This window comes from Notamacropus eugenii, chromosome 7 (assembly GCF_028372415.1).
Source record: "Notamacropus eugenii isolate mMacEug1 chromosome 7, mMacEug1.pri_v2, whole genome shotgun sequence".
Classification (NCBI taxonomy): Eukaryota; Metazoa; Chordata; class Mammalia; order Diprotodontia; family Macropodidae; genus Notamacropus; species Notamacropus eugenii.
This window is the reverse complement of record NC_092878.1, coordinates 53,978,656-54,005,819: the sequence shown is the minus strand read 5'-3', so window position 1 is coordinate 54,005,819 and position 27,164 is coordinate 53,978,656. Positions and strand designations below refer to the sequence as shown.

The following is a 27,164-nucleotide window of genomic DNA, read 5'->3' as shown; positions in this document are numbered from 1 at the left end:
GTACAGCTGGAATTTGGACCCAGGTTCTTTGACTTTAACTTGGGGATTCTCTCTTTTTAACTACCCCCTCCTTGGAGTTACTCACCTGAAGCCCAAGAACCCATAATTTTAGAATGTTGCTGAGCACTTGAGGCTTTCGCTAGATTCTAGGTGGAATGGCATTTCCCATGTTCCCATTTACAGGCTTGCTCTGTTCCCTGCGTTTTTATTATTCTCCAGTCACTGCTGGAAGCCACGGGAAGGGAGAGAGAGGGCATCTCCTTGATGCATAAAACCAGGGGTCAGAATAAGGTGCCCTTTCTCCTAAGTTCTAGCAGCTGTTGCCAGGTAGGGCCATAAAGTAAGCTGTGTAGGGTTAGGAAGGGGATTCACAGTGCTTCTTCACTAAACATGTTAGGTGTGAAGTTCCACTTACATGGAAGATAAATGATTTTTTGACCACATTGTTATCAGATCTGCTAGAAGTTAAAAAAAAAAAACCCACTCATTTTCCATGATATTTAAATATTTATTTAATTTTAAAAATAGTCTTCATGGCACCAATGATTTTTTATGATAACTACATACTACAGATGTAGAAAAAGGTACAACAATTGAAGGAAAATGTAACCTTGAAGATTTGGCACATGAGATAGTTAACATCTATTTATGAAACGAAGAAATTCACATTTGCTGTGGTTTAACCTTCTACTGCTTAAAGATGCAGTACACTATTCTTAAGTAAGAGTTTTGTTTCCTCTGATGGACAAAGCTCTGGAAACCAATGTTTTTTTCTATAATGAGATAAAACTAATTGGAAGAGGAAATTGAGACCTTGTGGAACACATAATAAAACTGAGTTAAAAACATGACCCATAGTAAGGTGTGGGAGAGACACCATATGACATAAGGGAATGACAAAGGAGGTTTGTTATTCAGTCTATTTCAAAAGTAAATCTAAAGAAAAAGTTCTGTCCATAGTTTGTGGACAGAATTCTTCTTTAAAAAACAAAGCAAAAACAGTTCAATGGACAAAATCTCACAATTGAAAGTGGTATAGCACTACTGTACCATTAGGACTCTAGACACAGGTGACACGTTAGAAAATGAAATACTGCATCTTTAATGTGTAATGAAAACGGTCTGGTTTGAGACTATCACTTGCTGCATAGAAACACCATGTTACTACAGGCTGAGGTAGGAACACTACACTAAAAGTTAATCTGCTATGTTGCATAAGACAGTAGATATCCATGTTAAACCAGCCCCCTAGCTCCTGGCAGCCTCTTCTCACATTGTCTACTTTTCATTGGTAGTCCTATGCTAAAAGCTCTTATAAATGGCAGCGACTCATTTTCAAGTGAAACTAAACATTTATTCAGTGACCCAGTTTTTCACCCATCATTCTTGGTCTGTTCGCCACCCTGTTCAGAGGTCACTGCTAAAAGGTGTTGCTGGCAGGGAGGCTCTGGGACAATCCATTCTACCAGATCATCTGTTCTTTCCAGTTCAGGCATCTTTTGTGTAGCATGGGGTACGATCCTCACATAGCATGAGGTTTCCAAAGGGAAAAAGGTCACAGGTATCTTAATATCTCCTGCTCCTAGCATGTAAGTGGGTCTGCCATCCTAATGGCAGGAGAAGATTTTTAATGTTACAGATGAAAAAAACACATTTTTCATAAAAATAATAAAATGGTATTTAAAAAAAAAACTTGTGCAACAGCCTTGATTTCTATTAAAATCATGAATCCAATTTAATCATATTATTTGCTGTTCGTTTGCTGGTTTGGCTGAGCATGCAGCTAATGAGGAAAGATCTAACTTGAAAACTTTGCTCTGCTTCCCTTCTCAGGGTAAAAGCAGCTGCCATCTGAAATTTGTCTCAGGAACACAGCCACCAAGAGTCTTCTTTAATAAGTTTTGTTAGGCCCTGTGTAACTTAGAAATCTCTCCCTGAGATGAAAGCAAGATCTTGTGCCTTTCTGAGCATATAGCTTCCTGCATGTTCTTAGGCAGGTACTGTTGAGGCTTTCCTCAGTGAGGCTATTGGGCCTTCATTTTCCTGATGAAGAGAATGGCCCTAAAAGGCCGAATTTCAGCAGACTCCACACTATTTAGTCCAGTTCTTTTACCTTCTAGACTTAGAAATCCCCCTCCGCTGATTCTTCTGGCCTCCTCCATGGATACTGATGTTGGAATTCTGTTTTTCTGGAAGCTTTTCATCCTCAGGATCAATTTCTTCCTTGAACCATTTTGTAATCAGATTCTATTTGCTCACTCCACAAAGTAAAAAAAAAAGAGATGATTAACAAAATGGCATTTGGTTCTTAAATCATACATTGTGAAAGTATCCTTTTCGGGTGGGTACAAAATATGTACCACTGAATCAGAAGTCTTTCAGATAACTGAACTATGATTGCTACTACCTATGCTTTTGCCTGAAATTCCTGAATGGGCAATCCATGGCCAATAACTTCATTTGCCTTAGTACTTTAATACTTCTGGACCAATAAAAAAAAGGCTTGAAGCTTGGGGGAAAAAATCCGCAGATGATCGAATTCATGTAACAAGATATACACTCTGGTGTGCACCAGGCTCTAGTCTAAGGGAACAGACTTACCCTACCCCTGCTGCTGCTGCTGCTGCTGTTTCGGTGGCCCCTTCAGATGCCCACACTCTGCTCAGATTTGAAAAAAAAAAAAAGGAAAAGGAAAAAAAATAAATCCAACTCAGACCAATTGCTAAAGGGGTTGGTTATGTGAACCAGCTTTCCAATCTATTCAAAGCAGATGTCTGTTAGTGAAAAAGTTCTGTCTGGCAAGGAAGCCTGAGCAATTCCCCTTTCAGAAACCGCTTCACCCCAAACACAGTCCTCTGAGGCTGCCATGGACAGTCCACTAGCACTCAGTAGCACCATTACAAAGGCTCCTGCAGAATACAACAGTGCTAGTCCTTAACTAGTGTCCCATCTGCTAGGTGACACTAATGGAATAATCCTTAGTTATAATAAAATAAATTCTTTTATTTGATACTTTCAAAATAATACACATCTATGAAAATCAAAATTCAAAATCAGAAATTATCCTGCAAATTGGAAAGATGAAAAACAGAACCGCAGAGTCTTTCTTGAAAGAACTTCGGAAGAAAATGAGTTTCCCCAGTTTATTTAGGCAGGACTCAAGCCTATCCCTTTCTTCTCCCGGGAAACAACCCTCCTAGGCTGCAGTGTACTTGGAGTCATGAGAGGAGGACTTATATGTGCCGATGGTTCCGCGATGGGTCCCATTGCTGGGAACGAGTAGCAGGTATCTCCTCGGTCCACCTGGCTAGTTAATGGGAGGAGTCATACCTTCTCAGGTGTCAATGAGCAGGCTCACGACAGAGCGGATTTTGCAGGCAAACCATCGCCTGAGGGGATAAAAGTATTGATAATGGAACTGTTCAAATTCAGGGGTCTGGCGGATATCACGGAAAAAGGCAATGTCAAGGTCAGACTCGGTAAGGATGATCAGGAGAAGGAGTAAAACAAAGAGGAGTCCCACAGTCACAAGGAGCAAACGGAGGACACTTAAAACAAACTTATTCACCTGTTCTGCCTCTGGCCCGTGGTGGCCTTGACATAGGGCCTTCAGCTCGCCCCCCAGGGCCTCCACTTCTGCTGTGGTTGGAGTGCTGGCTTCCGATTCCTTCTCCTCTTCAATGCTGCAAGGGGCCCCATTGATCTGCCTTGAGAGCAGCATCAGCTCCAGGCTGTGCTCTGCCACAGGTGTGGGCAGCACACTGTCTGCAGGGCTGTAGGCTTCATCTGCTATCACTGCCACCCGCTCGCTACTGTCTGCCCGGCCACTCCGCACATGAGGCAGGAAGGTATCACTATGGGAGGTTGATCGAACTGGGGTTGAGTGAGCACTGTCCCGAAGGGATTCCAGACCTAAGGGCAAGAAGAACACAGAGAACGAGGGGTCAGTCATGAGAGGTACGCTTGGCTAGTGATTGAAAATAGGACCCAACTGTGTGCTTTGTTATAGGTACTTGGATATAATGATCCACTTGGGAAAGAAAACCGGAGAACATCAGCGTGCATTTAGACGAGATATGAAAGAACTTTTTTCGCCCCACAGGCATGAACTTCAGTGACCACAGCTGGTCTACTTCGTTCTTTACCTCTGGTTCTAGATTAAGTTAATGGTCACAAAACACTAAGAGTTTCTGTTCCAGTGCCAAATGCAGGATATCTTGACCACCAAGGATTGCCTGAATTGGCTTGTCAACCTTTTTGAGCACTGGGACTTTAATCTAGGGAGCTTGAGGCAGGAAGGTATCTGTACCTTAAGCTGTGGCTTTGGGGAACAGGACACAGAAGAACTGACCGCTACAAAACACCTGCTCAAACTTTCTCTGAGTGTAGACCTAAAAAAACACCTTGTCACTAATAAATGTAATAATGATAGCTCACATTTCTCTAATACCTAGAGCTTTAACATGTACTTTCTCCCACAACATTCCTGCAAAGCCATACCTTATCCCATTCTGGGCTAACTCCCTAATTTGAGCTTGCAGGTTGGGTCTCTTGTTAAGACAACCATTCTAGGTTCAAGGTTTTATGGGAATATAGTCTTAAAACTATGGCTTATGAGCCCCCATCAAGATATTTTGCTTGTTTTGAGCCAGCCAAAGGACACAATCAGCTCAACACAAAGGCATTTGCTGAAATGGCATACTCAGGACAGTAGGAACAAAACAGTTTCCCTAGCATTCTGAAGCATAATTTCTTCTCAGTATCTTGTTAATGGGAAAGTTGACACTCATGGACCCCTACTACTGAGTATTCTCCCTTTTACAGATAAAAAATTGATAGAGTGGTTGCCAGACCAAACAAATCATTTCATCATTCTCCAATGTAATAAGATTCTATTGCTTTGAGCCCTTTTAAAGATGCAAGTTGTGTATATCCTCTCTCCTCATTCCTTATGGGACAAAGGCATATGACTTGTTCATAAGTCACGACATTCTATCGGGGGAGCCTTGGCCAGTACTCAGGCTATTAGCAGGGAATCATTAGATTCCTGGCACTATTAACGATATGCTGGACAAATCCAAGGAGAGACACATGTTAAGTATTCTGGTATAGCTCCTACATCTGCTCATTTGTTCAATCAATCAATCAAAAATAAACATTGAGTGCCTGGTATATGTCAGGCACTGTGCTATGTGCTAGGGATATAAAAAGAAGCAAAAAAAAAAAAAAAGCTGTTTCTGTCCTCAAGGAACTTCATCTAACATAAGAGACAATGTGCAAATACATACAAAGCAAGTTATGTACAGGATAAATATGAGATAATTAACAGAGAGAAGACACTAGAATAAGGAGGGATTGAGGAAGGCTTCCTGTAGAAGCTGGTATTTTAGTTGGGAATTAAGCAGAAATGGACCAGGGAGAGCATTCTCCAGGCATGAAGGACAGCCAGGAAACCAGTGTCACTGGATCAGAGTACGTATTGGTGAGTAAAATGTAAGAAAACTGGAAGTGGGCTCTAGATAGTGGGTACATTCAGAGAGACATAATAGAAGCAGACTTTTTTCCCCAATTCCTAAGAAAGATACATCCTCAGCTGAGCCCCTAGACCCTGAGCCTGCTTCGTCCATTTCCTTTACCAGAAAATAGGACGTGTTCTGCTGATCTTCCTCATTTCCTCTAATTCAATACATGTGAACAGTATGGAGCGCTGTTATGGACACGGAAAGATAAGATAATCTTGACCCATCCATATTGTTCTTGTGCCTTCACTTCCTTCTGATTTTCCCCCCAACTCTCTACAGCCTGGCTTCAGAAATGGCACTCTCCAAAGTTACCGAAGATCTCCTGATACGTCTAATGGCTTTTTCTCAGTCCCCATCCTTGATACTTTCTTCTCTGCATTTCTGCGAAACTACTCTTGGCTTCTCATTCTCCCTCGCTGGATCTTCACTGCCTACTAACCATGGGTGTTCCCTTCTATTCTAGGCCCTCTTCTCCCTCTATACTGTATCACTTGATGATTTTATCAGCCCCCATGGATTCAATGATCATCTTTCTCCTTATGATTCCCAAATCTTATCCAGCCCCAATCTTTGCTGACCTCCACTTTTGCATCTCCCACTACCTACTATCTCAAAGTGGATGTCCTGTAGTCTTAAACTCAGCATGTCCAAAACTGGATTTATTTCCCCACAAACTTTCCTTTCTTCCAACTTCCCTGTTACTATTGAGGGCACCACCAAACTCAATTTGTTGCCAAGGCCTGTAGATTTTACTTTTGTAACATTTCTCTGATACTGCCATCATCCTGGTGCAGGCTCTCATCCCTTTATACCTAGACTTTCATAATAGCCTGCTAGAGGGTCTGCCTAACAAATTTATCTACTCCAGTTCACCTGCCATTTGGCTACCAGTGAACTCTAGTGGCTTCCTATTGTTTCCTACTGTTTGGCATTAAAAACCCTTCGTGACTTTGCCCTCTCATACCTTTCCAGTTTTATACTTGATCCACTCTGCAATCTCATGACTCCCTCCTGGTGAGTCCCTACATCAGGCTCCCATTTTCACTGACCATCCTCCATCCCTTTTAATTCTCTCCTTCCTCCTCCTCCTCCTCCTCTTCCTCACCTCTGATTTCTTTCAAGTCCCAATTAAAATCCCATGTTTTATAGGAAGCCTTTCCTTACCCCTCTTAGTTCCAATGCCTTCCCTCTTGATTCTTTCAAATAGTTTGCATGTTGTCTCCACCATTAGACTGGGAGCTCCTTGAAGCCAGTGACTGTTTTTGCCTTTGTATCCCCAGGACTTAAGCACATGGTCTGGTGCTTAAGGAAAAAGTCATGTGGACCAAGAAAACTGAAAAGGAGACTACTGTAGGTCTCAACACAGGTTTGGATACATTCAGTGTTGAGCTCTGGTGGGACTGTCAGTAATAAACAGTCTGATCTATCAGGGTGATCCCTAGACCTGGAGCTAGCAGCCAGCTATGGTGGAGAATGGCCATGACCCAGATTTCACCCTCATTTTACCAGTGATAGCTCAGGCTTGAATCCTTGGGTTACTGCTCTGGTTAGCAGGGAAGGGGCCAAACAAAGACTCCTAGGAAGCTCAAGTGCAGAGTCAGGCCTCTTAAAAAAGCCAGGCTTGAAAGACCTCCACCCCATCAAAGCCCAACCTAGAATGGATCCAAACCCTCCTATTTAGACCCAGATCAGTCTCCAAGAGTGGTGGTTACTCTTCAAGTTTTATTGGTCCACAGCTCTTTTCTTCCTTCAGGACAACCTTTTTATTCATCTGTTGAGTGGCTGTGCATAGCCATGAGGCAATTGTGTGAATGGCTTAGGCGAGTCCTAGAAGATGGCTCTTGGTTGCCCAGGTTCCAGGGTAGAGAGAAGGGACAAGAGGAAAACAGATGGTCACCAGGAAATGGAGGCTGTTAGGGCACGACCCTCTTGTCTCTTCTCCCTGGACAATTAGTCTGCTGCAATCCCTATTTATCACTGAGCTCCATTTCTTACTTTTCTTACCTACCTTTGGGGGGAGGAGATACGTAAAAGGGAGCTGAATGGGAGAAGGGTTGTCATGGCACAGGTCATGGAGGCAGAAGCGGAGGAATGAAGAAAGGACGTCACCCACATGGAGGTCTTCCAAGCACTTCTTTGCTTGTGATTTTTTTCTTCTCATCTTTGCCATTGTTTGCAAATGTTAACACTAAAGGTTAAAGGGCTCTGTCTCAAGGTTTTCTTCCCTTTAAGTATTCACTGTGCACTTACTTTGTCCTTAGGGGCAGCTAGGTGGTGCAGTGGATAGAGCACCAGTGCAGGAGTCAGGAGGACCTGAGCTCAAATCTCACCTCAGACACTTGATTGACACTCACTATCTGTGTGACCTTGGACAAGTCACTTAACCCCAGTTGCCCCATCCTGGGTCATCTCCAGTCATCCTGATGAATATCTGGTCACTGGATTCAGATGGCTCTGGAGGAGAAGTGAGGCTGGTGACCTGCACAGCCCTCCCTCACTCAAAGCAAAGTCAAGTGCAAGTCATGTCATCATTTCTCTGATGGCATGGTCTTCTTTGGCAATGAAGGACAAACAAACACACACACACACACACACACACACATACACACACACTCCTTTGGCACACATGAGAGAGTTTAATCATCTTTCGTAAGATATATATATATATATATATATATATATATATATATATATATATATATATATATATATATATATATATATATATATATATATATATATATGTGGTGGCTCTTAGCTAATGTGTTTCACATTTGCATGCTGTTTAATGCCTTTTAAAGCACTTCAGCATCTTTTCCCTCTTTCCTTTTCACAACTCTGTGAGATAGGCAGATTGGGTGGTGGTGTTTCTTATTGATGTTCATGACTCTGTGGCCCATATTGTCTATGGGGTCTTCTTGGCAAAGATAACAGAATGGTTTGCCATTTTCTTCTCCAGTGGATTAAGGCAAAAAGGTGTTAAGTGACTTGCCCAGAGTCACACAACTAGTAAGTGTCTGAGCTGGATTTGACCCCAGGGCCAGTGCTCTATTCACTGCATCAGCTAGCCACTTCCAGGGTGGGTGTTAACACATTCCCGTTTTACAGATGAGGAAAATAAAATTAGTGGACTTTGTTCAAGGCCAGAGAAGTAGCTTGTGGCAGAACTAGGACTAAAACTTATGTCTCTTGACATTCAGCTAGATGTTTTTCTCTGCTACATGGCACTGCTCAGTGACTGAGCTGAGTGGGCTAAATGACTAAATTTAGTGGGAGACAACCACTATGAACCAACCTCTAGGCTAGTAGCCTACTGCCTTCAGTGAACTGCCTGAGAAATTGCCCTGAAATAGTGTGAAGGTGATAAGCCCCATCCAGTATCACTAGTCAGACTATGATTTGGACATAGCATATCCATTTTGCTCAGTGCAGTTTCCTTGTCTTAACCTGTTTATGCCAGCAAGGAGGTGGGGGTGGGGATGGGGTGGGGGCAGTGGATTCATGATGAGTGGCCCTAATGACCCAATGGCTGTATGTTGTCAACTTTCCTCCATTTCTCATTTCATTCCTTCATTTCCAATCTCACCCCACCCTTGAGTAGTACAGAAGGTACCTGGCAATACTGCCTGACACCCCAAAGCATTCCAGGGCAATGTGCCTGTATCCTTACAAGGACAATACAGAGTCCTTCATGCTTCTGCAGCTTAACTAGTACAGCTGATTAGCAGCCACTTCAGAAAAGACTCAGCTGGGTCCAGCTGGGGGAGGGAACATGGATTAAACATCTGAGTAAGAATGGAGGTCAGAGGCACCAAATTCAAGTTACATGGTGGACTGGCCCTTGATTTTGCCAGGAAACCCCAGGGATAATGTCATTGTGTCTGCCTAAGGTGAGTACTGGACTGAGGGTTTGGCTTTTACCATCTCAGAAAAAGCCTCAAGGTCATTGTCAAATCCAGCATTCTGAGATGGTGCTTAAGGGAGGAAGGGGGGAAGAGAGAAAGAGGAGGAGGGAAAGAAAAAGAGGAACTTGTGTTGGCCCATCCTAGTTAAGATCTAAGGTGCCACAGCAGAACCAAACAAAAATTGTATTATCTGTTATTACCTTGGAGGCATTCCAGATGACCCCCTTGACCAGCAGTGGTCTTCACAATGCTCCGAGGCACTACACCCAGGATCCTCCCCTGTAGCCTGGGTCCCACCCTCAGGATACGCACACTCATGGACCGCTGACAATGGTTAGTCATCCGGAGCTGAACTGGAACTTTGGTCTGAATCTTTATCAGGCTCTTTCCCATGTTGATCCTTGGGAGATGGAAGATCACTCCAGGCATATAGTGCTCCTCTTGGAAAACCAATCCATGTACATAGAACAGAGGGGAAGCCAGACAGGAGCAAAGTGTTTTCAATGAGCCCTGTTCCACAGCATGATCCACATCATAAGCTTCCACAAAGAGCCTCAAATCAGGCAGGGTGGAGCTGTGGTGAAGGAGAGAGCTCCAGAGAGGTGAGTATTCAGTAAGCTGGGCTCAAGCAGAGGCTTTGGAAGAGGGACCTTGTTTTTGTGGCTCCCAAGGGGCCTCAACTCTAATGTCAGGTACAGGATCTGAGTTGTTTTGTCGGCAGTTTCTTCATCAGCATTCTAGACAAATACTGGCATGAGATCTATTCGTTGCAAACCAGGAACAGATTCCAGGCTGGTGCTTGGATTGGCTCAGACCATGCACGAGTTCCCTGGGCACGTGCATGTCCCTGCTCTGTCAGCTGTATGACTATACACCCTCTTTGAGGAGTATTTCTGGTCACTGCAGCCTGGAGTGTGATGAGTTTTTCCCTGAGGATTTTGTATTAGATTCCTTTTCACTTACACTGATGTTATCACCTGTTAGAAAAACTATTTCCCTTTTGCTCCATATTTTCAATTTAACCTAGGGTCATCTTAGGGGAATCAGACAGATTATTAGCCACCCTATCCAAGCTATCACCATTTGTCCTTGGAAGGTCATGGAACAGCTAAGCTGGGCAGGATAAGGTTGAAGGCTTTATCAAGGGTACAAGAGTGGCCCTAACCCTAGAGAAAGTGGATGCCTCATCCACATTCTTGATGTAGTTTTCATAGTCTTTGATGGTGTCACCCTGGTTGATCAGGGTGAGGTGACCTTGCTGCTTGCAGGTGGGTGAAATTCCTTTTCTGGGAATTATCAGCAAAACAGAATTTGTAGGCCCATCCTTTCTTTCTTCCTCTTCTTAAACTTGAGAGAAGTCATTTCTGAACTGCTGGGAATCCTGGACAAAGCACAGAGCTCAGTTTTCTGATACCTATGAGCCCCTTGGGGATTTAGCTGGTTAGTACCTGACCTTTGATTCTTGAGCTTGCAACGGGATGGATCAACAGTCTTTTCTTTGTGGTTGTCCCATATCCTCCCCATTCAGCTCCCCACAAAGAGGAAAAGCAATTGTGTTCCTTGGTTAGAATTCCAGAGGTGAAGCCTATCCACCCTGGAATGATTGTTTCCCAAGAACTCTTGGAAAGGAACCTAGCCTTCTTTCCACAGGCTTACTTTTTGCTGTACATACTCAGCACTTAAAAGGCAAAGTCCTTTCCTTTCCATTCCTCTCCTAGAGTAAAGAAAGCATGTCTCTGCCCAGATCTTGCCTCAGACAATTGCCAGGACCCTGAACCTTCTCCCTTTCATTGTCAGCTTTAAAAGCTCAAATCCTCTGTGTACTCACAACCAAACTCAGGCCTTCAACAATGCTGGGCTTCTCTTTTTAAGAATTTGGATAATATGCCCATCTTGGGTAAGGCTAATGATAACTACTGATATTACCATAGTGTTTTAAACCTGCAAGCATCCTGAAAACATCTCATCCAGGCCTGACAGCAATCCTGTGAGACAGTACTATGGAAGGAGACTGAGGTTCCTCTGTTAGGACAGTCCTTTAATCTGAAGTTTTTGGTTTAATCTGGATGAGGACATCTCTTTAATTACCAATTCTGAAACATTCTACATACTGAAATCTATGCGCCATCTTTATTTTTTATTTTTTGGAGGCAGTTGGGGTTAAGTGACTTGCCCAGGGTCATACAGCTAGTAAATTTCTGAGACTGGATTTGAACTCAGGTCCTCCTGACTGCACGGCCTATATCTACTAAATACCTCACTACTTTCTAAGAGAAAACTGGGTACAAATTTAAGAAAAAACAGAGGTTCTAAGAAATGGATAAGCATGGTAGCCCATTTAGAGCAAGGATACCTGTATATAATTAAGGTTAACCTATCCTTCTTAACTGGATTTAGGAAAATGATTCTTCTGTAGGATATATGTTTGATGTTTGGTGAATCGAAACTGTTACCTAAACTTTCACATGAACTTTGTAACTATGTTTTAACTTATTTTGAGATTTTGCCCTTTCATAGTGGTAAATACAGCTAGGTTCTGATTAGTGGGAGCAATGGATCCCCTGAAGTGGTCATAGAATTTGAATTTGTACTACTTATTTCCTACTTCACACATTTATAATTTTTAACAATATGAATTCAAATAGATGTGACAGCTTTGGCAGGGATAGGGTGGGAGTGGGGGGCAATATTCACACTAATCAGGACCTAGCTGTACTGTAAGTTGTGACTGAAAATGACTTATGTCAGAGAGAGGTTTACTTCCCTTTGGAGTTTCTCTAAGCATGTATGTTTATAATTAGACTAATCTAATCAATAAAATTATCTCTAGTAGGCTTGTGCCTACTTGTGCAGAGTAAGGTATTTTTCTACCACAGTGCCCACAGGTATTATTACTTCATTTTAAACATGAGAAAACATTGTCAGAGAAGTAATTTGTCCATAGTCACAAAACTATTAAGCATCAGAAGTAGTCTGATTATGAAGCTGTATATATCTATAGCCTCTCATGGAGCTCAGGATACTGTCCTGTTCACTTCTTGATATTCACAAGTTGTTGAATAATTTAGACCAAAGGAATTGCCTATCCAAAGTCCTGTCTTTGAATTTTTAATGTCATACCTTATGACACTAAATTTGAAATAATCTATATTTTGAAATAATCTATAATTTCAAAAGGGATCTCCCAACCTCTTGAGACAGAATCCCTCCAAGATGTAGCAGGTGATATCTCTCTCTCTCATAAATAGTATTTTATTTTTTCCAATTACATGTCAAGATAGTTTTCAACTTTCATTTTTTATAAGACTTTAAGTTCTAAATTTTTCTCCCTCCTTCCCTCTCAACCCTTCTGTCTTCAAGATAGCAAACAATCTAATATAGATTTTAAATGTGTAATCATATTAATCATTTCCACATTAGTTATTTTGTGAAAGAAACAGAACAAAAGGGAAAAATCATGAAAAAAACACCCCCAAAAGTGAAAAGAGTTTGCTTTACTCTGCATTCAGACTCCATAGTTCTTTCTCTGGAAGCAATGGCATTTTCCATCCTGAGTCTTTTGGAGCTGTCGTAGGTCCTTGTATTGCTGAGAAGAGCCAAGTCTATCAAAGCTGATGATTGTACAATATTACTGTGTACAATGTTTTCCTAGCAGGTGATCTCTTAAGAGATGCTGTGGCTAAGTACCTAGTCATGTGAAGAGTCCCAGATAAGCTGGGACTCAGACCAGTTATAACTCACAGGTCCCTGCAAGGCCCATACCTGCCTGTTGGCTTGCTTAACAGTTGAAAGAGTTTCTATTCCACCTCCATTGAGAACCCAAGGCCACAAAGAGCAACACTGGAGGAAGGTCATAATGTCATGACAAATCCTTGAAATAGACAGGAATACTCTCTGGTTTTCACTCATGACTTTCTCTACCATATCATGGCAGGCTTTTCACCCTGAAAGTTCCATAGCCCCTTCATCCCGTGACTCTTTCATCTGCTTGGCTGTTTCCTCCCAGAACCTCCATTTCCAAGAAGGCACTTGGGCCAGCCATGTCTTCGTTCCTGTCCTCTGAGAACCCAAGGCTGCTTCCATACCACAAAGTACAGAATTGGAGGAGAGTCTTAATGGCATGACAAATTCTGGCTCCACTCATGACTTAACCATGCCCCTGCACAAGCACTGTCTTCCTCCTCCTCTACCCTCCCACCTCAGCTTTGAGCATCCTTTTATGAGTCTTTTTCCCTTATTAGATTAAGCTCCTTTGAGGCAGTGCTTAGCAAAGAGTAATTACTTAATGAATCCTTGTGAACTTGCTAATTGAGTAGTGACACCCATCATACAACTTCCAGCAAGAGTGATTGGTCTTTTTCTCACTAGTAGTTCTCTCTCCTCTGAGGAGGCCGCCATTCTGAGGAATTCCCAGAAATAGAGCACATAGCCCTCTGTGATCACAGAGGGAGACAAGGCTGAAGCTGTGCTAGCTGGCTATTTTTATCCTTGCCTTTGAGACCTTCCAATAGCCTATTAAAAAAACCCACTGCCATTCAGGAGAATGTCCCGAACTTTACACCTCTTCTCAGCATGCAGGAGGAGCTGGGCTAGCAGCAGTAGCTAAGGAATAACAGTCAGAGCTTCCCTCTAAATTGTGTCACCCACCAGGAGACTGTGGAGGTTTGGACCTTAGTTATCTGAACAGCCAGTTCACTAAAGACCTATGGACACCCCCACCCCCACACACAGTCACATTCTCCTCTGAAGGGAGGAGAAGGACAAAAGAGCAACTAAAATAGGCTGGATTTCCAGGAATAATGAGGAGGAATTCAAGTAGCAAAAAGATGGATCTCTACAACTCAAAGAAGCCAAGAAGCCAGAAGTTAAGGCAATTATTTGAATCATGAAAACCAAAAACAATTTCTGTTTACCTCGTTTAATGCCTCAGTGGCTGCCGTCATGAGAGCTGTGGAGATTTGGCCAAAACAAGTGAAGTTTCAACTCCCTGGGACCTGCAAGCTTCCTTCTAATCTTCAGACTAATCAGTCAGCCCCAAGTCTGATATTCTTGAGTCCTGGTTCCACCATCCAGAGGGATAGAAGATCAGCATCCACCAGAGCTCACTGGCATCTGACTGGTACCATGAGGTTTCACAGGAAGCTGCTCCCCTGTACCGCTTACTATACCTCCATTACTGGGTGGGCCTAAAGTGGCTCTCAACTTCCCAGATTGAACCAGATCTCAAAGCCAAATGGAGAAAAGCCCCGTAACTTTGAGCCTGGACTTGGAACAGTTTTTCTAAGAAGGGAAGAGAAATGAGGCACTGCCCATTTCCCCTGTTTATTCCATTTGGCTCCACAAGATGGAAAGTGTGTGTGTGTGTGTGTGTGTGTGTGTGTATGTGTGTGTATGTGTGTGTATGTGTGTGTGTGTATGTGTGTGTGTATGTGTGTGTGTGCGTGTGTGTGTGCATGTGTGTATATGTGTGTGTGTGTGTGTGTGTGTGTGTGTGTGTGTGTAGACTGATATTCTCTCTGACACTCAAACCATTTTTTCCCAGAGCCAGGGATATCCTTAAGGATGACGGTCTCATTCCACTGAAAGAAACTTGCTGCTGCTTCTAATGAATGGCACCTGCCCCTTTTTCAGAAAAGCCAGAAGCTCTGAAATGCCATCCTCAAATCTCAAAAGAGGAATCTCTACAAGTTCATCAAAGAATCATAGGTTTAGATGTGGAGGGTACTTTAGAGACCATCAAGCCCAACCCCTCTCACTTTGAAGAAGAAATCCAGGTACAGGTTAAATGACTTGCCAGTAATCAAACAGCCAATAAGTGTCTGAGGTAGGATTTAAACGGGTCTTTCCTGACTCCAAGTGCAGTGCTCTACCCATCAGACATTGTCTCAGTGATGGAACAATGAGGGACGCTTTATCTCCACCTGCCCAAGGAGAACCTCACCTTCCATGATAGAGATGTGAACAGCTCTTCGGCGGGTCCTGGGGACGCTGCTCAACCTTGGTCCATGGGTGATGGAAGGGCAACTTCGGCTGGGAACCATTCCAGCCCTGAGGACAGGGGGAAGAAAAACCTGTTAATCCAAAAGCCAAAGGGCAGGGAGGGATTGTGGGTAGGGGATTAGGAAGCCGAGAAAGCTGCTAGAATTGTCAGGCCATGTAAGTCTCATATTCTTTTATGGTACCTCTGCTTCTCTCTGGTTTTAGGCTTTAGACAAATACACAGTTAAAGACCTAAGTCCCCTACTGCTCAGTCTTTCCTCTGGGCAGAGACAAAAGGGGGAATTTTGCATTGACACCAGCTAATTCCTATCACATCTAGGATAAAATGTAAACTGTGTTTAGTATTTGAAGCCTTTCAGAACCTGGCCTTAACCTTATCGACAGATAAGACACAGTTTCATTGGATAGTATTCCCTGCCCCCTTCCTCCTAGCCAATCCTCAATCTTTTGCCATTCAGTCAAACTGGCTTCTGTATACATCTCACAACAATCCCTCTCCTGTCTCTATACTTTTTGTACTGACTGTGCTCCCATGCTTAGGATACATTTCCTCCCTATCTCCATCTTGTAGTCCCCCTTCCTTTAAGACTACAATTTGGGTACCTTTTTCTGGTTGAAGTTTTTCTTGATCCTTCAATGAATGAATAATGCCCCCTCCCAAACTACTTTATATTTAATTTCTCTGTGTGTGTGTGTGTATAAACTTTATGCTGTATACATTTTAACATATACTTGTCTCCTCCATTAGAATGTGAACTCACTGAAAGCAAGGAATGTTTTCTTTCTTGTGCTCATATCCCCAGAGCCTGTCACAGAGCCTGACACAGGGGGAGCATAAATTAAAACTTGACTGAATAATTGATTGGTTCTAGAATAATTATAGAACACATAAGATTGTAACTTGGGGGAGGAAGGGGCACTTCTCTCAGACCTGGGCATTCCCAAATGCCCAAGTGTGGTTTATAGGGTCTGCCTCCCTGTATCTCAGACCCACTCTGATACACTGCCTCTCCAGCTAGAGAGGGCCAGTATCCATCCTTTTAAAATGAACCCACTACAAAAACAACAAATATTTTTGCTGGGTCTTGGAGAAACTGACTGGTCTTTTTTAAAGCTCACTGCTGACTTGGGCTCTGGGAACCCTGGAAAATGTTATTTAGTCCACTTGTTTCAGAAGGCTGACAGTAAGGGCTGTGGGTTTCTACAAGTTCCCTGAAAAGAACACACTCTTCTTCTACTCAGGACAATGCTCTGGGTCTCCCATTCTTGGCTCTCCTTGTATCCATTCGATCCCATGACTTAAGACAAGTTAGAGACAAGTGGAGACAAATTTTGTAATTCTGGACTGAGGTTTCACCAAAGCATAGGGTGCGTGAATGTCTATGACCTTAGCACTGCCTGAATCCAGACCCCCATTTGGGGGGAATACCATGGAGAGCTTTCCCTCTTGCAGGAAGACAGGAGTTCTTGGACCTCTTCAAGGACTCTCAAATGCTCCATAATTAAGTCTGAACCTGTCCACTCTCTGGGGAATGGAATCTACCTGGGTGAGTTCCCCATTCATCCTACTAGACTTCCTTGACTGTCTTCTACCAGGGGCCTCTGAGGGTATGGAGAAGCGGATCTAGGACCCTGCTGACTTCTGGCTCCATGTACTTCCTCCAATGTACTAGCCATTAGTAGTTAGCTCTGGGAGGGCCCCTATTCCTCTTACCTGTGTATTTCTGGTGGCTCCCTTTTGATCTTGGCACTAGATTCCATCACTTCCTTAGCCACTCGGCCACTGAAAGCAATTTGAAAATAAAAACACCAACAAGAACTGAAAAAAACACGTAAGGATTGGATCCAAAGATGACCATGGCCATCCCAACAGGATGGGTGGGAAACGATCCACTCCCCTACTCCCCAATCCTTGCCAGTGTTAGGGTAGCAGGCAAAACGACTAAGTCATGGTCACCTTCTACAACAGTCCAGTCACTGAGAAAGGCTTGCGTGATGGCATACAGATAGTTAGCCATAGAGAGGTACCTCCCTCCCCATCCTTGTCCCAGTAATGAATATGTACCTTCTCTCCAGCGGGCATAAAGGGTGCAGGAATGCAAGGCAAAGTTTTGGGGGAAACGTGTAATTCCACCAAAAACTCAACCCTCTCAAATAATAACAATACTTGTTTAGCACTTTACATAAAGGCCCATTTGATCCTCACAACAATCTCTTGAACCTAGTGAGGTAGGTGCTATTATCCCTATTCACAAATGAGGAGACTGAGGCAGACAAGTTTTAGTGACTTGCCCAGGGTCATACACCTAGTGAGCAAGATCTAGGTCAGGTCTTCCTGATTTCAAGTCCAGTATTCATATCTACTATAATAACTTGTCTCTCACAGCCACAAAGTCCCACCCCCTGCCCCAATTAGGAAGTTAGCTCACTGGAAGTAGGGAATGTCTTACTTGTTGTACTTCTATCTCTAGAGCCTACGTAGGGCCTGGCACATAGAGAGCATAAATAAAAATGAATAATCCCAAAAGAAGTGATCTTCTAAGAAGTGAAGACATTCCAAGAATTGACCCCAGAAGACAAAATTATAAGCTGAAGAAAGGGCACTTCTATCTGGGACCCTAAGTCTTGTTTGAGGGGTTGAACAAGGGAACATGAGATGAGGAGGATTCAGGGGGACATCTGGAAACATGGCAATGGAATAATGAGGGGAAAAACTGGAATTTTCAGTAGAAGTCTCTCATCTCTCAGTTCAGAGGGCAAGGAACACCAAGTGACTGCTCTCCAGAGAAGGGTCTGAAAAGAGGACCATTAACTGCTACTTACTGTCACTATTTACCTGTATCGGAACCGGCTCCCTTTGAAGAATAAATTGCTGCTGGATACAGTGCGGACCTGGCTTGACTTCTCCAACCTGTAGTAAGACAAAGCCCAGATTTCTGGAAACTGCCACAGTTCATGTGGAGGAGGCATCACCTTTCTCAACGCTTTTCAAAGTCCATTTGAAGAAAATGCAATGTGGAAGTATTTGGGAGAGGTACCCTCCCTCCCTCCCCTGAGCATAACCTCCAAGGTGTGTGTGTGTGTATGTGTGTGTGTGCATGCGTGCGTGCGTGCATGTGTAGAAAAGAGGTCCCTGCTCACTTACCTCTCTTGTGCTCAACTTCAAGGAGATATCTCTCTCTCTCTCTCTCTCTCATCTATCTATCTATCTATCTATCTATCTATCTATCTATCTATCTATCTATCTATCTATCTATCCTTTTCTTCATCCTCCCTGATATGAGAGGAAGGATTATAAGAATATCCAAAGGGAGAGGGAGGAGGGGCATGGTAGGAAGAGAGGGGTGAATGTCCCAGGTACCTGACTTGGTATTTGTCTCTAGAACTGTCCACGAATGTGCATGAGCCTGGGGCCAATAATAATAATGTAGTAGAGAAAATACTTGTTTTGGAGTCCAAGAAGTTAGGGACACTCACTTCTACTCTTTTCTACCTGTGTGACTTTGGGGAAGATGTTTTACCTTTTTCAGTCTCAGTTTCCTCAACTGTAAAATTAGGGGGCTGGATTAGGTTGGGAGTTCTTAACCCTTTTTGCATTATGGACCTCTTCAGTAGTCTGGTGAAGCCTGTGGATCCCTTTTCAAAAAATATTTTTAAATGCATAAAATAAAATATATAGGATAACAAAGGAAACAAATGATATAGAAATAAAGATGTAATTTTCCCCCCATCCAAGTTCATGAACCCTTTGACATCTGTCCACATACTTCTTAGGGGAGGGTGTCTATAGACCCCAAGCTAAGAAGTCCTGGATTAGATTATCTCTAAGGATTCATCCAGCTCTGAAAACTTTCTCTCTCCCTTTCCCCATGCCCCTTTAACACAGACAGCAGAAACATCAACAGAACGGAGACCTTAAACACTGGGAACGTTAGGTATGATGGAATCAAGAACTGTTTGACACAGAAGGACTCTAGTACAGGAGGGTTCCAGATCTGAGGTGTGGGTACCCAGAGGCGAGTACAAGAAAACTTATCATGAGGGTGCGGAAAATATTTGGTTTAAAAAACAGACCATAATTATCCTATTGAAATACTGCCAGAGGAGTAGTGTCAGTAAAGACTAAGAAATTATCACAGTGAATCAGAATTCTTGGACTTGTTCTCTATTAAATCCAAAGTAAAAAACAAACTAGAAGTTGAACATGATATGTGGGTTTCTCTTTTAAAAACTATGCTGAGTTATTTGATAAGAAATGAATCAAGGGTCTCTAATTTAGTGACTCTGCTTTGATAAAACATTTAGCATCCTTACGATACTTTAAAACGTATGTACTAAATAACATTTTCTTTACGAAAAAACTAAATTGTTTTATTTCTTATGTACAGGTGCAATTTATTTACTTTTGTACTGAAAGCCAGAGCATCTAAGTGGCATAGAACACCAGCCTGGAGTTAGGAAGATCTGAGTTCAAATCCTGTCTCTGACACTTGCTAGCTGTATGACTCTGGGCAAATCACTTAACCCTGTTTGCCTCAGTTTCCTTATCTGTAAAATGAGCTGGAGAAGGAAATGTTCAACCACTCCAGTATCTCTGCCATGAGAATCTCAAATGGGGTCACAAAGAGTTGGACATGACTGAAATGACTTCAACAACAAATTGAAAGTCAGATGGGAAATTGCTGGGCTAGTCCAACACTCTCACTCTGGAGATGAGGAACCAGGCAAAGGCAAGTGACTTGTTCAAGGTCACACAGCTTGTTTTAGTGTTAGAACCTACGCTAGATTTAGAAAGCTGTGATGCACCTGAAGAAAAAGTAACCAAGGAGTGGGTGGGCATTCCCAAAGAGCCAAATGGGTGCCAAAGGGCAGCAGTGTACACCCTGAAGAGGATTCTGGTGTAGACAGAGAGACCATGAAGGATCATTGAGGGGGGAAGCTGTTCCCAGGTAGTCACATTCAGGTTGTCTTGAGATGAAAGAAAACATTCATAGGGAACGTCTATCTGCAGATTATATAGATGAAGCAAGTCAGGTGATTGCTTTGGAATTATCTTTTTAAACACCAGTTGGTGGTACTTATCTCTTTCTTCTCCTTTCACCAGGTTGCAGCATCCCTGGGTTATAGTAATATCAGATCTAGCCCTCCTCAACTGGTATGCACAATCCCACAAAATGTCGATCCTTCAGAGATATTTCATGAGGCTTATTGGTGTAAGGTACTTCTTATGTGCAAATTCTCCCTACCAGGGCAGATCAGCAACTGTTCTGCAATCTAGTCGGAGAGAGGTGCCTGGAGTCAATGAGAGATCAAATGATTTGGTCAATGTTCACACAAGCAAGTATATGTCAGAGGCAGAATTTAAATCCAGACCTAGTGTTCATGGTCCTATGATGCCTAAAAAGTATTCTGAGAACGGGATTTGGATTTCTGGATTAGGGTTTAAGATACAGGCATGATGATCTCTTGTTCAAGCATGGAGCTCATATAACAAGGGCTGGTAAAATATATGTGTTTGTATTTATGTGTAAAAAATATATGCACATGTATAGGATTGAATTGTAGAGGGAGATGGAGAAAACTGTCCACCTATCTTCCAAGGCAGATCCTACAGAGAGTCAAGTAAAATAAAGGAAAAAAAAATCGATGATGAGGAAAGACTCGTAAATTTCAGGAACCGCTGTCCAAAGAAAAGAAGTAGTAATTAAAATAACATAAAATATGCAGGATATGGGGAGTGATAAAGTAGACCAGTAATATTGCTGCAGAGAAGGAAATTCAACTTTATAGGTATCACTGAGATTTGGTGGTTTGTAATTCATAGTTTTGGGAAAGGAACAGATTTGCTTAAAGGGATAGTGGAGTAGTTTTGTATATGAGCATATACTGAACTCTTGTGGGAAAATCCATTAATCAGAGGGAGAAACCACGGTGGAGAGCATCAGTTAGGGAAAAACAGAGGGATTAGAAAAAATTGGAGGGAAACACAGAGACAAGGAGGAAATGGAAAATGATGTCATTAAATAGCGCACAGAGACATATATTAATAATGGGGGGTTTTGACTACCCAGATAATCATTAAAACTCTATCTGAGAAAAGCAGAGGAGTCGCTATTTTGACTTAATAATTTCATTCTTCAAAAGGTAGAGGACACATTAAGGAGAACTGCTCATTCTGACCAATAAGGAAGAAATGATGGCTGAATTAGAAATGATGGGAACCTTGAGTGCAATTGACCATGCCACTTAAGATGGAAGAGTCCGGTACTGTCTGATGTGCGTGCTAGAGGTGGAAGAGCAGAGTTCAGAAAAAGGACAGGTAGGGTCCCATGAACTAAAATTTTGAAGGGGATATTGGCCCATGAGAAACAGGGAAAAGGAAGCTTTTCAGAACAAAATTTGGCGTAATAAGCACAACTGGAGTGAAGAAGGAGAGAATAGGCTTATGAGAATGTGGATATATAGGGAACTCACTGAATAGTTTGAATCTAAAAAAAACACTTGTACAGGATAAAGAAACAAGGTTAGGTAACCCAGAATGAATGCAAAAGGGTGGCAGAGTTATAAAAGTGAATGGAAAAGGTGTCCCAGTTCTAGAAATGGGCAAATGCCACAGTTTAAAAAAATCTAGATGATAGATTCTTTAAAATATAGGCCAACAAGTCTAATTTTAATTTCTGACAATTTAAAAGTAGGAATAACTCAGAAATGTGGATAAATTCTAAAGATAAGACAAAGGGCTTTTTCCAGTTATGTTAGGGGCAAGAACTTCCAAAAAGGAATAAGATCACTGTTTGGGAATGGATGAAAAAATGGTAACGAACAATGGTGAGAAGGTGAAACTACTCAATTTTTTCTTTGCTTCTTTTTTCTCTATCAAGGAAAACAATCTCTGGATGAGGATCTAAACAAAAATTACTAACAGGGAGATGAAATACAAGATGGAGATGGGTAACAGAGCCCTTGATGAGTTCATGTAATCAGAGCCAAATGAATGACATCGCAGGGGGACTGAAAGAATTGGCAGAGGTAATTTTTGTGGGCCACTGTTAATCTCTGAAAAACTGCAGCGAGTGGAAAAAGGTGCCCCAGTTCTGGAAATGGGCAAATGCCACCATTAAAAAAATGGAGATTACAAGATTCTTTAAAATGTAGGCCAGCAAATCTAATTTTAATTTCTAGCAAAAATTCTAGAACATGTTGTTATTAAAAGAATGGTTTGTGAGTATTCAGAAAGGGAAACAGATATAGTATACTTGTTTTCAGCAAAGCACTTGATAAAAAGCCTCTCATACTTAATAGATAATAGAGAAATGTGTATCATGATAGAGTAATATGTGGTAAAAGAGTAAGGTAGATAGTTGAACTGGTTGAATGACTGGACTCAGAGTGCAGTGATTAATAATTGATAATATCCGGGCTGGAAGAAGGACTCTTGTGAAGGACTCCAAGGGTTTTTCCCTTGGGTATATTCTGTTCAGCACCTTTTATCAGCCCCTTAAATGGAGGTATAAGCTTTCTTTACTGAATTTTCAGACACAAAGCTAGGAAGGATAACTAGCATGGCAGAGGAAGAAGCCAGGATCCAAAAAGATTCTGACAAGGTGCAGAATGATGATCTGATCTTAGTAAGAAAATTAAACAGTTATAAATGTAAAGTCCTACATTTAGGTTCCAAAAAATTAAGTAAAGGTTAAAGGACAGCAGACAATATTTCATGCGAAAAAGATTTTTTGGTCTTAGAAGACATTATATGAGTGTAGCCCTTGGCTCACAGGATGCTCTTCTCACTGGTGGACACTGATTCCTCAATGCTTGAGTGGCAGGCAAAGTTGGTGAGAGCTAGAGAGAAAGGTCTCAGGGCTTCTAGTGTTGAAAGAGAAGACACACTATTCCATCTTCCCTGTAGGGTTCTAGGGACAGAAAGACTCTGGAAAGAAGCACCTTACTGCACTAGAGATTTTGGGGAATTATTCCATCAGTGAGATCTGGGACTCTCCCTTGGTTGAACTAAGTTATTTTTTTCTCAAGGGGAGAGCTCATTCACTTTGTACTGTCTAGTATTTATTCTTCTCTGTGTACTTTCTCTGATTTCTTTTCTTTTCTTTTTTGCTACCAACTAATGAATTAAATGGATTTATTTGCTATGTGTGTTTATTGTTCAACTGGCATTTGGTGGGAAGGGAGTAAAACCTTGGATATGCAGCTCAGGGCCTTCCTTTCCTGTTAAGGGATAGCAATAAGGGCACAGCTGAGAAATAAAAATGACCAATGATATTTGAGGGAGTCTAGCTTGTCCCCCCGCTCCAAGAAGAGCAGAGTGTTCAACCTCTGGCCCCAACTTTTTGCTTTTCCTTCTGGCAGTAATTAAAGTCTTCTTTGGAGAAAGAGGAGGAGATGCTAGCAGTGTCTATTCTTGCTTCCCTGTAAGCCACATTTAAACAGACCCCTGTGGGCACAAATAACCTACATGGGCAAAAACAAAATATAGTCAATCCTCAACATTCACATTTAACTTTCATAACTTCAAACATTTGCATGATTTTATTAGTAACCACATCGTCACTTTTGTATTGGCAGTGGCACGCATTTGCAGCTATGTATCATACAGAAAAAAATGAGAGGTGCGATGCATGTAAGTTTATGGAGTGACTGCTATCTTACTAGGCACTTCACTGGTCTTATTCACCCTACCTGGAAAGAGCTTCCCATACATTGGTTACATATTTTCATTGTGTGTCTTTAAAACTCAAGTTTTTGTTGTAATTATGTCCTCAAAGAATAGTGCAAGTCCTTTGGGCTGTAAGCTCAAGCATGCAAAGTAGTGATGCAGCTAGTGAGAAAGTAAAGATGTGAGATAAACTTTGTGTGGTGAAGTCTGTAGCCATTGTCCTTAATTATTAATGAATTGGCAATTCAGTATATCTACAAAAGGGAGGAAAGTATGTATGGTAGTATAGATCACATGTGTTATAAAAAGTGAATATTGCCTGAAACCAATTTTTTTTAATTGACATATTAGCAAGAAGGTCACAGGATTCTAGTGAGAAAAAAGTTTTGCATGTTACCAATTTTATTTTGTGTGCTGCGTTTTATAGGTTATTTCATGGTTACTGTGTTGGGAAGAATATATATTATTAGAATTAGTGTTTTGTTATAAAGAATATATGCAGAAAAGCATATTTTCAGTGATCTCTAGCAAAATATTACAGTTTTTGGTGGTCACAGCAATATAACTCCCTCTTTCCCAGAGGTTCAATGTATCAACGCTCGCATGTTTTATTTTTGCACCATTTTCTAGGAATGTTACTCCCTGCCCCCGCCCCGTGAAAGTTGAGGATTGATTTTAGAAATTACATACTATCTCCTCTACGAATCAACAGTGTGACACAGAAGCTCAAAATAAAGTTAATGGAATCTTAGGCTCTATAAAGAGGGACACAGAGTCCAGAATAAAAGAAGTAATAGTTGGTCAGAGACCATCTGTAAACATGTAACTCTTGATAGTTCACTTATTTGGGGCATAGGTCTACTCAAGAGTTTTCAGAGAAACAGTTACTGTAATTAAGTCTGATTCAGTTTTCTTTGATAGCAGTTGCTCTTTTGAATGTGACAAGCTGTAGAATCCTGGAACAAGTGAAGAATACAGCATACTTTGGAGAACTTTTAGATTAATATCTAGGGAAATTTGGACACTCAACCTGTCCTATGATTTATCAGATGAATGTAACTTATTTGATAAGAAAAATAAGAATTTGGTTACTAATCATAAACTGAGGTGGAGTCATTCACAGAGAAGATCCAGAGTCAGAAGCCAGAAAGAGAAGAGAAGGGAAAGATTTCAGAACTGAATTAATAAGGTTATAACTATGTATTATCAGTTGTTGTTGGGCAGGTGAATTAGGTAATGGAGCAGGGCGTATTCTTTACTGCCACTTGTTGCTGAGAAGAGAAAAAGAGTAGAGAGAATATGCAATCCTCTCTCTTACTTTTTTAGCTGAGAAGAAAATGAAAAAAGATGGCAGAAGAGTCTTCCATCATCTGTGGTTGCTGAGAGGAGGAGGAGGAGAAGAATACTGCAAAGTAGCCCAGCTGGAGAACCTTTCTCCAACTTGAGGATAAAGGTTATTGAGCCCAATCTTCCTTAGCCCTCCTTGGTCAGTGGAGACTCTCACAGTACGCAAGGGCATCTCTCCCCTTTGGGTCACTGTCTTAGAGTACACAGGAGCCAGACCAATGTGGTATTCATATTGTACTTTTCAAGAATTCCTGGTCCTCTGGCCAAATCCATAGACACAATCAAGCATTTTTACAGCAAAGAAAAAAAAAAGGCCTAAGTAAGAAGCTATGTACTACTAGTTATCTTGCTGCCAAGAGTGGTAGATGTGAAGTCAGGAGAACCTGGGTTCAGATTCCACCTCAGGCACTTACTAGCTGTGTGACTTTGAGCAAGTCATTTTGGAGAGTCTTATTACAGTTGGCAAGTGTCACTGAATCTGTGACTTGTGAGAGTAATGAGTTCCTTTCTCCTCACCAGGGAGCTGGATCCAACTGAGTCCATATAAACAGCATTATGCTCTCCCTTCAGGTGAACAGAATGAGAAAGCCTACCGCAGCATTCCCAGGAAGAACACAATACATACATTGTCTTATATTTTCCTGATTAAAATGAAGCTTGTTAAAACATAAGACAATGCATTCTATTTTTTAACTAGACCAAGGATTTCTGTGAAATATAATTTACCTGATGTCTCCTCTCTCTCTAGACAGGAAATTTCTTAGCTCTTTGATTTTTGTTTTTCAGACAACTACTTGACTTAACCAAAGAAAAACACTAGTCCTAACTTTTAGGGAGTATACAAGTATCTCCTCCAAGGGACTTCTCATAGGGGTATCATTAGCCCTGATACAATGTTGGGATTGGCACCAGCCAACATTGAACATAATGAGGTTAGTCCCAACAAGGTGATTCTTAAAGAATGTGGTAGACCCAAAGCCTAATGGTATGGATCAGGATTGTGGCAGCCCTGGTGGGTGAGAGTATATTTTGGATCCTAGTTGGTCTTTGGGAGAGCTAGAATGACTCCAGGGTCTCTAAATAACTCATATAGGTCAAAATCATGTCATGACTTCTTCTAGATCCCTTGGGATTCCCTTGAAACAGACTATACCTCTGAGAAACTCCAGAACTGTTCTATTCTTGGGGGGCCTTTATTTTGGGGAAAGGGAAACTCTAAGGTTAAAGTACAGTAGACTAATTGGGGGTGACTGAGCTATAATGAATCCCAAAGGCATTACTCTTGACCTTTAAAGCAGGACCCTACCTAATGTCACCCTAATGGTACCGACTTTAGATGCTACATGACCAGTCAGCCTATATTCACCTTTGGTTGAGGGCAGAAAGCTCAGAACCAAATTGACACAAAATGGGTGGCTGGGTTTTCCAAAGGTCATTACCTTCCCCCTTTATCCTGTTACCAGTCTGTCTTCCTGTCCTTTGGAAATACCTTTTATCACTCTGGCTCCAATAAAGTACAATCAACCCAAGGTGACTCACTTGTAGAAGGCTTGGTTTTCTATTCCACACTTCCAGAGATGCTTGCAGGCTTCTGGTGTTGGAGCAAAATATGTAAGAACAATTTTCTTTTCCTACAAAAGAATTCCATACAGAAACAACTGAGTGTGTAGGGAAGCAAATGGGCAATGTGGACCAAGACATTCAGGGGAAAGGTCAAAA

The 27,164-nt window shown here is 41.9% G+C and overlaps 1 protein-coding gene and 1 long non-coding RNA gene across 6 annotated transcripts in view; one reads left to right on the top strand and one right to left on the bottom strand.

The window, feature by feature from the left end:
• Positions 1 to 496: 496 nt before the first annotated feature.
• Positions 497 to 27,164, bottom strand: part of FRMD5 (FERM domain containing 5) — a 363,021-nt gene continuing 336,353 nt past the window's right edge. The window contains exons 10-16 of one of the 5 annotated variants that reach the window (XM_072623631.1): positions 26,985 to 27,076; positions 18,264 to 18,338; positions 17,142 to 17,210; positions 15,369 to 15,475; positions 3,569 to 3,912; positions 2,602 to 2,658; positions 497 to 2,258 (exon numbers count right to left, since the gene is read on the bottom strand). In XM_072623631.1, the coding sequence (XP_072479732.1) occupies positions 2,644 to 2,658; positions 3,569 to 3,912; positions 15,369 to 15,475; positions 17,142 to 17,210; positions 18,264 to 18,338; positions 26,985 to 27,076 (702 nt within the window). In that variant the 3' untranslated portion in view covers positions 497 to 2,258; positions 2,602 to 2,643. Of the gene's footprint in view, positions 2,659 to 2,982; positions 3,913 to 15,368; positions 15,476 to 17,141; positions 17,211 to 18,263; positions 18,339 to 26,984; positions 27,077 to 27,164 lie in introns of those variants that run through there. The other 4 variants (XM_072623630.1, XM_072623632.1, XM_072623629.1 and 1 more) reach the window with 4 other exon arrangements.
• On the top strand, positions 9,188 to 27,099 carry LOC140513726 (uncharacterized). Its single transcript, XR_011970292.1, has 4 exons — positions 9,188 to 9,412; positions 21,572 to 21,746; positions 22,309 to 22,456; positions 25,425 to 27,099. It is a non-coding gene; the product is annotated as an uncharacterized lncRNA (long non-coding RNA).